The sequence below is a fragment of the Talpa europaea genome, assembly GCF_964194135.1.
Source record: "Talpa europaea genome assembly, chromosome: 2".
NCBI classification, from domain to species: domain Eukaryota; kingdom Metazoa; phylum Chordata; class Mammalia; order Eulipotyphla; family Talpidae; genus Talpa; species Talpa europaea.
Genome location: NC_140068.1, coordinates 134032855 through 134046044, shown reverse-complemented (window position 1 = coordinate 134046044; position 13190 = coordinate 134032855). Strand labels below are relative to the sequence as shown.

Here is a 13190-nt window from a genome sequence, read left to right as displayed (position 1 = left end):
CTCAGCTGTCCCTGGCATTCCTGGGGTTCAGCCACCTCATCCCCATGGCCCTGAGGGGATGTGTCCAGCACTGGTGCGATTCAAGGAAATTGGAAAATATATGAAATCTCTCTCTCCTGGTGCTGTTTATCCTACATTGTCTGATTCCTTGGCACCTCTTCTCTGCTGAGAAGATGCATAAGACCTCCCACCCTCCATCCTTTAGAAAAGCTTCTTGCTGATTCAGATTTCATTTTGAGAAAATCTGAAGACTTCAAAACATTAAATTTCTTATAAAGAATGGAGACCAAGGTTTTTAAAAAGGCAATGCTAGCTTGAGACTAAAATATGAAGAGTAAATTGGTGAAAGGGAGGTTTTAAAGATATATTATTGCAAGAATAATGCTTAGGAAAAATTAGAACACAAAACAGGTAAAATTAAAGTCTGCTTATTCTCCTCCATCCCCATCTCCCAAGGGTTACATTTTCTTCTTTATTTTTCAAGGTAACATTTCATTTACATATTAATATATAGCATGATAACATGTATTTAAGTATATATAGTACTTTTTGAAATTGGTGGAACCTGTACAAATATCCAGTAACTGACTTTTCTCATACATTTGAACATTTCATATCCATATTAATGTCTCCAATTTTTTGGTCAGATGAAAGCAAGGGAACATTTTTTAGGGAACTAACAGCCCTAGAATAAGTAGAGCAAAACTCAAATTCACCTCGCTAACATGTTGATGACCATGAATTATGAAAAATTTATATTCTGATATTGATAAAATAGTGTCCTATTAAGACTTCTTTAGCTGGTGGAGATGACATCTTTTTTTTTCTAGGATTTATTTATTTATGCATACAAGAACTGGGGTTCAGGCCAGAAGTGTGTGGGGGGTGAGAGGATATACCAGAGACAGAGTGGGGAGCAGAACAGGTGGATTGACTGAAATACACTGCTGAGGGGAGCAGTGTGAGGCGAGGCAGGAGAGGTCTGCCTCGCCATGTGGGTTTCTCCCTGGCTGGGGATCGAACTCATGCTGCAGAGGCTGCGGTTAGCTTCATAGTGCAGTGCTTAACCCCTTGCGCCACCAGGGAGGCTGGAGCTGACATCTTAATACCTCTAGGAAATGTGGAGTCAGGGGTCCTGCCTCTCTTTCAGGAACATGAGTGGCATTCTGCCAGGCAGTTTACACTAAAGTCACATTCATGCTTCCCAGTGAAAGGTTACCAGGAGTCCTAGTGTTGGGTTTTGATGTTTGGGGCAATAAGGGAGGAACAGGGAAAGTGAGTTTTCAATTGGAGAGTCATTTTCATTCTTCCTGTTACATTAGGAATTACTGATGATTTCTGAAATCTCTGAGCACTGAATTGCTATAGTTCCCTCCACCCACACTGCTCTCTTTCCAAGGGGCAGGGTCTAGACTACGCAGTGCAGGTTAAGGCCTCACATCCAGACAGCACAGGAAAGCATTGTTTTCTTCATTTTACAAAGGAAGAACCTGAAGATCAGAGGATAAGAAACATTCTCAGGCAGTGTGACTAAGCAAGGAAAGGAGAGGAACCCACAATTATCAAATTTCAAATTCCATGTTATTAAATTGCCTGATTTCCGAGGTTCTACAGGAAAGAAGACATACTTCTTAAATTGAGTCTGATTCCTTTCTAGGTAATGTCTATATTGTTTGTTTTTTAGGGGGTGGGGATGGGAAGTGAGATTTAATCAATTTTAACTGATTCACACAAAGAAGGAATGTCATTGGCATTAGGAATGCCAAATGGCAGGAGCTGAACCCACATCCATCTACTAGTGGGCATCTAAGTAGAAAGACATTAGAACAATGAATCTACAAAATAACGAAAGATCGAAGCATAAATTCTCTGTGTGTGGAAACTGATGACAAAATTTTACTTAAAAATTCTGCAATTCATTCTGTTCACACACTGTGTCAAATATAGAATCACTTTTGAAATGCTTGACAAGATCAATATATTTTTATTGATATTTTTCACATTACAAATAATATCAGTCTGTGATTGATGCAAATTATTTACAAAATGGTTATAGCCGAGGGTACATAATGTATTTATTAGCTGACTGACTTTGTATATTTCAGGGAGCCAAGAACTGAACCAGCCAACATGCGTCTGGTCAATGAGAGCGCCCCACAGGAGTTCATCCTCTTGGGATTCTCAGATCGGCCATGGCTGGAACTCCCGCTCTTTGTGGTCTTCCTGGTCTCCTATGTCTTGACCATCTTTGGCAATCTGGCAATAATTGTTGTGTCCCGCCTGGATGCCAAACTCCACACCCCCATGTACTTCTTCCTTACCAATCTCTCGGTCCTGGACCTCTGCTACACCACAAGCACCGTCCCTCAAATGCTGGTCAACATCTGCAGCACCAGGAAGGTCATCAGCTACGGTGGCTGTGTGGCCCAGCTTTTCATTTTCCTGGCCTTGGGCTCCACTGAGTGCCTGCTCTTGGCAGTTATGTCTTTTGACAGGTTCATCGCTATCTGTCGGCCTCTCCATTACTCGGTGATCATGCACCAGTGCCTTTGCCTCCAGCTGTCAGCTGTGTCCTGGATCAGTGGCTTCAGCAATTCGGTCCTGCAATCCACACTGACCCTCCAGATGCCTCTGTGTGGCCACAAAGAGGTGGATCACTTCTTCTGCGAGGTCCCTGCCCTGCTCAAGCTGTCATGTGCAGACACCACAGCCAACGAGGCTGAGCTGTTCTTTATCAGTGTGCTCTTCCTTCTAATACCTCTTACACTCATTCTTATCTCTTACGCTTTTATTGCCCGAGCTGTGTTGAGAATCAAGTCAGCTGAAGGTCGACGAAAGGCATTTGGAACATGCGGCTCCCATCTGGTGGTGGTGTCACTCTTTTATGGCACTGCTATCTATATGTATCTGCAGCCACCTTCCCCTGCCTCCAAAGACCGGGGCAAGATGGTGTCCCTTTTCTACGGGATTATCACCCCCATGCTGAACCCCCTGATATACACACTCAGGAACAAAGATGTGAAGGGAGCATTTAAGAGGCTAATTACAAGGGTCTTCTTAATGAAGACATAGAAATACCCAAATGAGAGGCATTGTTAAAGACATAAAGTTTTAGTATTTTCATTCTTTCCCAGTTGCTTTATTCTGCTGCTTATAGAACTATCTGGTGATCTGAGTCAAAATAAAATTTCATTGGCATTTATTTTCTACTGACAATTCGCTACACAGGTCCTGAGAACTGTGTGACTAAGCAAGTGTGACTAAGCAAGGAAAGGAGAGGAACCCACAATTATCAGATTTCAAATTCCATGTTATTAAATTGCCTCATGATCAAATTCCATGTTATTAATTGCCTCATGATCCCCTAAAACAGTGTGACTCTAAAATAGCTAAGGCTTTGAGCTTTACACCACTGGTTTAAATACTTGATGAAGAGTCTTAGACATCCGTGACACTAAAATGGGCTTAGGAAACAAAACATTTTTATAAATGTGCAGCATTCACACATGCACTCACTCATGCCACGAATCCTTTTCTCAGTTGTAGATCTAATAGAAAGCCAAGATTAATAACCCTAGCTGAAAATTTTTAACACTGTTCTCACACCCACATAATACTGAAACTCAATAATTTTTCTTCCAGTATTACCTAGAGCTTCCATTCTGTTTTTCTATACGTTCCACTTTTCCTAAATTGAAATTATCCACCTACCAAAGAAAATTGTAGCTACTTAAAGACTTGTTTCTTGAAAATATTCTTATGATTCCTCTGTTAGTTAAATTATCTTTCTCTTTTCAACCCCTAAAGCAATTACAATCTAAATGTTAGGAAGGAAAAAAAACCCACATATATACCATCCATTACTTGTTTACATGCATTTTTTTTGGACGAGAAGAAAAGCTTATTAATTCTGTGTTCCCTTGGTGTAGCATAAATCATACTTCCTCTCTACGCCCTTGCAAGCTCTTCAAAGTGCTGAGGAAAATACTCACTGTGAGTTAGTTATTTGGCTGATGGAATGATTTGTGACACTGTAATAATTTTAATTGCTTCTTTACTATCCTTTCCCCAATGTTTCTTCTACTATAAGTATGACAAAAAAACAGAAAATACAATAACTAAGAAATACAATTAGCAGTTTCTCTTTAAGACCTTATAGTAACAACGTGCATTTCTGCTTCAGTAATTCTAACACCACACAGCAGATCTTAAAATCAGACCCACCAGGAAGGCTTTTAGAATCCAGACTATTTGGGTGTCACCCCACTGTTAAAAACTCCTACGGATTCCAAGGTCTGAGGTAGGACCTACCCCATTTCTAATGAATGCTGATCAGGGGACCAACCTTGACGGACTGCTGGGTTCCTATCTTTTATCAATGAGAACTATAATTAAAAGGGAAAATGGAAACAGAACATTAAAAGACTGTATTAAAATTTGAGGGAACATTTCCCAATGAAAATGTGTTCATATTTTGAAGTTCAAATAAATGATATAATAGATAATTTTGATGTGATCTCAAAGCCAATGTCAGTGACCTTTAAGGAATTATGAGAAAATAGCAATGAAGCCAGAGTGAGAGTGATGGAAATTGAGGTATTTTACATACTTTAAATGAATCACTAATTGATTCAATACACTAGAAAATGGTAAGGTTTAAAGTGATTTATGACAAAATTCTACAAATATCAATTCATGACTAATTCAAGTATTTACATAATTCACATTATATGTAAATACATGTTCTGTTTGTATTAGTTAAATGTATTATATATGTGAGATATGTATTTCTGTTATTTAATATATTATTTGTATACTATAATTTATTATTTAATGTGATATACTATTTACATATATGATTAATGTATTTTTATATATAAACAGAATTCATTCTGAATTCATTGAAAGATACTATATAGGCCAATATATTTGTACAAATATCCTGACTGCAGAATAGAAATTGCAAACACTTCTCATGATAGTTTTGTATAATATGAAGAAATAGTGACCAAGAAGGAAAGCAATTCTATTTGTTCCTATCTGTTTATAAAACTTCACTCAAAAAATGATTAATAATATACTACCAGTCTGGAAGGTAGGTATTTTTGCTGCAGGACTAATTTTTTTATCCATTAAAATATATACTTATCAATAATGTGTATGAGCTTAAGATAGGCATAACAGATAAAAAAATGACACTAAACTGAGAGAAATCGATGTCTGTGGAAGTGAGAAATAAAGTTAAAATATCAAAGCAATAAATAAATGGGTGAAATTTAACATAAACTAATACAGAGGTATTTATTCCACATTATAGATGGAATATGATCTGCCTGTGAGTTCTATAAAATTTCATTTGGGAACATACTGATAATGAAAGACGTAGCTTATTGGCTTCAGTCTTAGGACTCATATTTTAATAAGTACACTGTAAAACTGAAATACTTTATAATTTATAATGATAGCTGTCTCTTAATGAAAACCTTTAATTTCTAATGTCAACATGGTTACATTTCTCCTTCATCCTACAACAGTAAAATATAATTTTAAGTAATAATAAAATATTTCTTTAGTAGGAAGGAACCCCTTATCACATAATACTTGGTGTCTAGATCATCTTGTCTTTTAAGTTTTGATACTGAGGGCGTGTAGCCTGGGTTCTTGGCTGGCGAAGTAATCAAATTAACAGCAAATGGCATAACGAAGGAAAAGTCAATTTAATAATATAATAGGGAGAATCTATGTAATTATAAATTATACAGCAAAACTGGGGTGGGCCAGGAATATATATTAAGAATGAGGGCATTAAGGAGGGGAGATAAGTGGACATCTTACATGAAAAGGAGGGAATGATGTCATCCTTTTCATCTGAGAGTAAGGGATGAGTTTCTCAGGTGGGCTGGACATGTTCACTGATAAACCTCTACCTGGGTGATACCCGCCAAAATATATTCTTAGAGGTCATGAACTGATGTTAACAACCACCCTCCCCTTAATGGGAGAGTTCATTTGCCCGTGTTGGGACAGAAAGCCAACAATTCAGAAACCAGCTTGTTAAACAGACCAAGAATTTTGTTGTCTGGAGGATTGGAAAAGGGAGAATTGGGGTTTAAAAAAAAAAGCCACATCTAGTCTCTGAGATTCAAGGTGGAGTTTCCTTTTATTTGGGGGCCTGGTACCGCATGTGTTTGGGGCAGTCTTGACGGGCATGCACAGAAGGCCTGCCCTTGTATTTGACTCTCTCACATGTCCCTGTTTTCCACTCAATCGCCAGTTCTAAGACTACGGCTCTCCTATCACACTTTGAGGGGAACTGGACAGAGGTTATTTTTCCTAGATTGTATTTTATTTAAGTGCCTGTGCTTTCGCTGATAATGTAAGAGAGAAAAAGAAAAATGGAGCCATCTGGAGCCTGGGTATGAACCGAGGAGTCAGAAGGCTCTTGAGGGTCTGGTTTCAGGCAATGCTCATGCGGGTGAGAGACACATGGGAGTGGGGGGAAATGGCCCCCCTTTACCTTGATTTGTACTTTTGTAACAGGATGGTGTCCAAGAAAGAAGAAGATTCCAGGTTCCCTGCCCCACCCAAGGGAGGGTGGAGCTGAGCAGGGAGAGAAGAGGCTGCAGAGGAGACTGAGGAAGGAAGGAAGCAGGATGGAGAGCCAGAAGGAGACCTGGAGGAGGCACATGGAGCAGAGAGACACGTGAAGAAACTGCGCTTGCCTTTTGGTCGTGGACTGGGTGACACAGATGTGGGTGAGAGACCTGTGGGGAGGTGACCATGGCGGTTTTTGTCTTGATTTTGGTTTTGCTCTTTTCCCTCCAGACTTGTTTCTGACCCTTTTCTGTGGGTCCCCACTGGAAGATGCTTTAGACTTGTGACAGGCTTTGGGCCCTTGTTCTGGGCCAATCCCATTTGGATGGAGTTTTATCCACGAGGGGACGGGTAACTTTCGGTGCTTGATTTGAAAACTATATTCTTTGCCTTTCCTGTATTGTTTCCTAATTGTATTAAAGTTCCTTCACATTAAAGTCTCATTTATTTTGTGTTGATGCGGTGGATGGCAGAACCCATTTAGAGCAGGCAGGTTTGTGGGGCCTGGGGTGCCCTTCTCCCTGTCCTGTAACACTTTGATTTTGCTCCTTTCATTCCAGAATTGCCTGGCCCTATCTGCACCTTTCCTTTGGTTTCCTGCCAGAAGGTGCCTCCAACTTCTAGGAAGCTTTTGTGCTCAGCGGCTCCAATTTGTGTTAACCTTGCTTGGGCATTTACCCACAGGGGACGGGTGTTTAATTGGGAAATTATTACCCTTTCTTCTCTTCTCTCTCTATGTACACTCTTGTTAAAGTTCTTTTGCACTGAGTAAGCTTTGTCTTTATGTGGTGGATGGCAGAACCCATTTAGAGCATGCAATTTTGGGGGTCTCAGGGTGCTCCTCAGTCTGCCCCGTAACAGAACTACCATAGACTCTGAAACTAAAATTAAGTACAAATGTGTATGCACACTGCCTTGTAGGGAGTGCATCCAGCTCTTTGATCACAGTGGTCAAAACAACAACAGGGGCCTCCCTGGTGGCCTAGGGGTTGAGTCTCAGTGTTATCACCACTATGGCCCGAGTGTGATCCCTGGCCAGGGAGTGACCCACATGGCACAGCAGACCTCTCCCGACTCGCCCACTGCTCTCCTCAGCAGTGTATTTCAGTCAATCAGCCTGTTGTGTTCCCTACTCTGTCTCTGGTGAATCCTCTCACCCCCACACCTCTGGCCTACACCCCAGTTCTTTAAAAAAAGAAAAGCATGCAAGGCCCAAAATGAAGCCTGTTTATGTCAAGGCCCACCAAGACATAATACCTAACCTAACTGAAATTTCAGCCTCACCCAAAAGTGGAATTTTAAATCAAATGAAGGGTGGATCTCCCTAGCATATCCAGGACGGGCCTTCCTAAGTCATGTCACTTTGTCACATTATTACAAATTGAAATCTGTCAAGGTCCTGCAGGCTCAGAAGAAATCTTTACCACTCTATTAGTTACTAGAAAAATGAAAACTGGGGGTATTAACTCAGACTTGGGGTTACCTCGAGAACTACCCTTTATGTTGGAGAGGCCTGTCTATGCAGCAGGGCAAACATCTAATTGCAGAGCATCTTCTCATGAAAGCCCCCTGACCCTTATTCTAGTACACACCCTCATTTTGCCCCAGTGGCTTTAGAATCTACATTCACGTCATCTTTCTTTGGAGGTGTAATTGATTTTGTTTTCTCCTGCTAATCTGTCTGATGTTAATTTGATTGCTGGACCAACCTAAGAAAAACCCAAAAGGCTAGGGGGAGATTTACTTCTCCTAAAGGAAGGTGGCTTTGCATGAAATGATCGTTCTTTTCTTGTCCATCCTCGTTTCTAACTATAAAAACCTTCCACTTTGTGCAGCTCCTTGCAGTGATTTTGTTTTCTAGATGAGATCCTGCCCCACACCTCGACTCTTTAGTAGAGAGCTCTAAATTTACTCACATGAATTTTTTTCTGAAGAATTTTATTTTTTGACACTGTTGTTACAGGGGTCTATGAACCTGCAAATTAAGAACCGCCCCCCTTCCCCCAGACTTTAAAGGCTGAGGGTCACAAACAGCAAGAGTGCCCTTGGCCTTGAGCAATGGTGAGCTTTTAAAAGTGCATTTAACTTAAGTTTGATGCTCACGTTTGTACTCTAAGAGTTGGCAGAATCTCCCTAAAAAAAAAAAAAAGACAGGAAAATTTGAGTTTCAGAGGAAAATTAGAGCACGCTCTCGGTGTCATCTGATTCTAATTCTATGGGAGTGATTTTACATAACTAGATTGTAGTTAACAAAAAATTCCTGTCTATGGACTCGCAAATTATTCTGCGAGGGGGGGAAGGTCCCCTCCTCCACCCACTTCCCGTTTCAGTGGAAAACACCGATTTAACCTTATTTACAAGTTTATTTCACTATTCCTGATCAATAACGTTGATCAGGATTCTGATAATAAATATTATTATCCGTTTCCGGATTCTGGTAATAAATACCACATCAATTACCTCATTCATGAATTACATAAAAATAATATATTTTTATTTTTTACATCATTGTTCATATTTAAACAATGTTTGCTTTTTCCCCCTCTTAAATAAAAACATTTAAAGGGTTTTATAAAAACATTTGTATGAGTCGGAATTGCATCTTTAATAAAAATTACCCTTTAAAGAGACCTTTTCGCTTCCTTTTCTTAGATTTTTTAATGTCCCCTCCATAAAGAGGCCAACCGAAACATAAAAGCAACGCGTGAAATTCCTGAATCCCCCTCGACCTCGCCTTTTTTTGGGGTGACCAGCACAGACCAGGCCGGTGCGCCCCTCTTCTGCCCCCTCCTAGCCCTTCTCTACGATCCTCCACTAACTTTTCTTCTTCCTTCCTTCCCCCGACCCGCTCTTCTTCCACTGTCTCCACCAAAGCCAGCTCCCCACCCCGGAGCCCCCCACTTCCCAAGCTAACTAGGGAGTTAGGCATCCTCTCGGGGTCGTCCGGGATTCGAACCCTCAGAGCCGCGGAGCGTCGCGTCAGGCCCCAGGCCCCCAAGCCCCGGCGGAAGCGGCGAGCGCGCGGGCGACCCGGGCGGAGCGCGGCCTGGGGAGGCGGAGCTGTCGCGCGGGCCAGCCGCCGCACCCCGGCCAGGCTCCAGTGCCCCGGGGCGCTCCGCACTCGCGGCTGAAGGGGGTTTGCCAGAAAGAAAGCAGGAGGCCTTGAGGCCCTGGTTAATAAACAGTGACTCAGAGACACTGGAGACCAGTGACGCGCGGGAGGAAATTTCTAGTGTTTGCAACAAGGTAGGAGCGTGCCGGCATTGGTGGTTCAGTGGTAGAATTCTCGCCTGCCACGCGGGAGGCCCGGGTTCGATTCCCGGCCAATGCAGTGACAATCTTTTTTTTTTTTTTTCCTCCATTTGAAATGTTTGAAAATGCTCCATTTTAGAAGTCGGATACTTTTCACATACATTCAACACTTGCTCGGGTCAAACGCTGCGTGACTCCAAGATGCTGGGCTGCCCCTACGGGGTGGGAAGGGCAAGCTGGCAACCGGCTGTTGTCCTCAGAGAAACATTTTGCGTTCGGAATATTCGGAGTAAAAGTCCTCTGGATTAAGTCTCTTTTTTGATGTATGAATAAAAGCAATAAGTAGACTCCGAGGAAAGAAAAAAAAACAATGTATTTTTGGTAAGTACAGTATAGCAGCACCTAAGAGATTATCTAATGAAGGTGTTATTATGAAAGGTATTTACTGATGTTAGCAGAGTGGCGCAGCGGAAGCGTGCTGGGCCCATAACCCAGAGGTCGATGGATCGAAACCATCCTCTGCTAAGCAGTTCTTTTTCAAATAACACCTTCCTTGTAAAATAAAATCTGAGTAGATTTTGCCTCTCTGCTAGTGAAAGCTTGGGCCACTGCACGTTAAATATTCTTGTCAAGAAAATTTTGAAATATTTAGTCAACAAATCAGAAAGGATCTTGTTAAACCAGTGTTTCAGAGAGCAGACGCTACTTATGTTAGACCTATCAGCTCACAGGCCTCCATCTCAATTAACATATTGCAAAGTGTAAACTTTACAGTTCCAAAGGCCCACATACAGCATATTTGAATTCTAGAAATTTTGTTAAAGGGAGCTTGGAATATTTAAAGTCACAACTTTCCCCACAATCTATTCCCCTTCCTCCCCTCCTTTTTCTTTCTCAGCACTTATTTCTAGGTGGTATTTTACTTATTTAGTATTTTCTCCTCTAAGGAATGCAAATGCTTCAAGAACTGAGATTTTTATCTGTTTCATCACTGTGGTTGCTGTATTATCTAGAACATGGCCTGGCACACCGGTGAATTTGTAAATATGTTTAAAAATAAAATTTCTAATACACCAAAAACCAACGTTTAACATTATTCTTCACTTTACTTCTTTTACCTTTTACTTCTTCCAGGGCATCCTCAATCCTAGCCCCTTTTCAGGGCAACTCTATTGTGGATTTGATGTGCATTTCTCACCTTTTTTTAAATGAATAATTTTTATGTGCAAGAAGTTTGGGAACATTTCAAGGTTTCCATTTAAATAAATCGTTTATTTTTAAAAGAGAGAACACCCACATAAAAGACTTTCCTCTACAACACTGTTGATATTAATTTTATTTCTATGTGTCACCTATGACCAAACACACAAGAACACCTAATATTACACAGATGTCTGGAGTGGCAGACTCAAGGACTATCTATATTTGATTTTTATTGTGTTCCAAAATGTGTTTACCCGAGGTCAGATGCAGTCAGCGGCTGTGTTCAGGGTGGGATGGCTGTAGATGAGGCCCTGTTTCTATCAACCTGGCAATAGAGGTTTTAGAGATTCTGGCATTAAAATCTCTTCGTGGACAGCACTGAATTTTTTTTTTTTTTTAACCACATGGAAGTCCCATCACAGTTAAAAGCCACAGTGTTCAGTTTAGGTGCAAGGTGAGATTCAGCTCCTCTTGCTGACGAATTTGCCCTGGCAAATGCCATTTTCCTTGTAGGTGAATTTTAAAGCACTGTTTTTCATAATAAACTTTCTAATCTCACAGATCACCAAAGGCACATGGGTTGCCAAGAAACACAAAATGTTACTATTTTCTTCTGGGTTTTATTTAAGAAATAGATTTTCTCAGTGTGTTCTTGGATATTGTAAGATTGGTCTTGCCAAAAATTTTAAGTGGGCAGCTCCCAAAATGTCCAGAGCAGGCTTTTGTCAATATGTGTCACTTTGGTATGTGGCGCTAAGGTCAATCAAGGCCCTGCAGCAACAAGGTTTCCTCAAATGAAGTCATCCCTTCCTCAGGGGAGACTCCCTACTCACACCCCAGGCCCCATCCCTCCCTTAGCACTGGATGTAAGTCTCTGGTTTGTCCCATTCACCTTAGAACTTACAACCATGAAAATTCTCCACATGCATGCAGTCACAATTGGTTTTTACCTCCTGCTAATTGGCCTGATACTAATTTGTTTGCTCCACCAGCCCAGGAAGACTTCAGAAGAGTGGGGTTATTCCCATGTCCTGAAAATACCATAATCACTTTTTTGAAAAGGTGGGGGAGAGGGAGGAAATTTTAGAGACCAGACCACAGAAAAGCAGGTAGAGAGAACTGTATCACCACAAGGCAGATGGAGCACAACTAGAAAAGAAGGAGCTTGTTTTCCCACATAACTTTCCCACCCACAATAAACAACTCCAAATACCTTTCAACACATTGATGTCATTGCTGGTAGCAAATGTGAAGAATTTGAAATTTTTCTTTCAGTTCCCCTTTTTTATCCAATTTATTAAACTGGCAGCAATAGCGCTCGAACGCCTGCTGTGGTGTGGACCTGGGCTCTGCCCAGAGGACCAGGTGAGAGGCAGGTTCTCCCCAGGAGGGCGTCGAGGAGACTGGGGGATCCAGGCACTTGGGCTCTGGTGGCAGGACACGTGCACTGGACAGCTGGCCGCAGGCAGTCATCTCTGTTCCCGTGCGGACACCCGCAGCTGTGGGGTGAAGGCCCTGATGAGGAATGAGGACATTTTCTGTTTGGTCTGCACCATGTTATACATTTTGTATTCATTACCAGTATTGAAAATTTAGAATATTCCATATTAAAATGCGCACCCTCTTGAAAACTCACTGCCCTTGGCCACTGTCTTTTCTGTATTGTTCACTAATTGTATTAAAGTTACTTTCCATGAAAGGTCTTATATGTTTTGTCTTGATGGATGTGGCTGATGGCAGAACCTATTCCTGGCAGGCAGGTTTGGGGGCTTGGGGGTGCCCCTCTCCCTGCCCTGTAAGAGAGACCTGGTCACTCACATCCAGTTGGTTTTGCACTTCTGCTTAACCCTAGTGAACATCTGATGTTTCTCCTCTGGTTTAGGGAAAAACACAACTGTCTCTTCAGCTGCAGTATAAGCTAAATGAATACATTTTTAAAAAGACAGTTTGGAAGAGAAGCTTGGCATCGAAGCATGGAAAAGGTCCTTGAGTGCTATTATGGAGTGGCCTGTGTTCCCTCAGCATTCCCATGTGGAAACTGCCAGGCCTCAGGAGAAAATTCCCCCACCCCACTAGGTTCTTCGAAGGTTGATGAAAAGAGAATGATCCACAAAGACCTAACCCCAAAATAAGTGTATTTG

At 41.4% G+C, this 13190-nt stretch overlaps 1 protein-coding gene across 1 annotated transcript; it reads left to right on the top strand.

The window, feature by feature from the left end:
* Positions 1-2130: 2130 nt before the first annotated feature.
* LOC311167686 (olfactory receptor 2B2) lies at positions 2131-3072 on the top strand (the record flags this gene model as incomplete). The annotated part of the gene is made up of 1 exon (XM_084228740.1): positions 2131-3072. The coding sequence occupies one exon, from the start codon at positions 2131-2133 to the stop codon at positions 3070-3072; it is 942 nt and encodes a 313-aa protein (XP_084084866.1).
* Positions 3073-13190: the final 10118 nt, after the last annotated feature.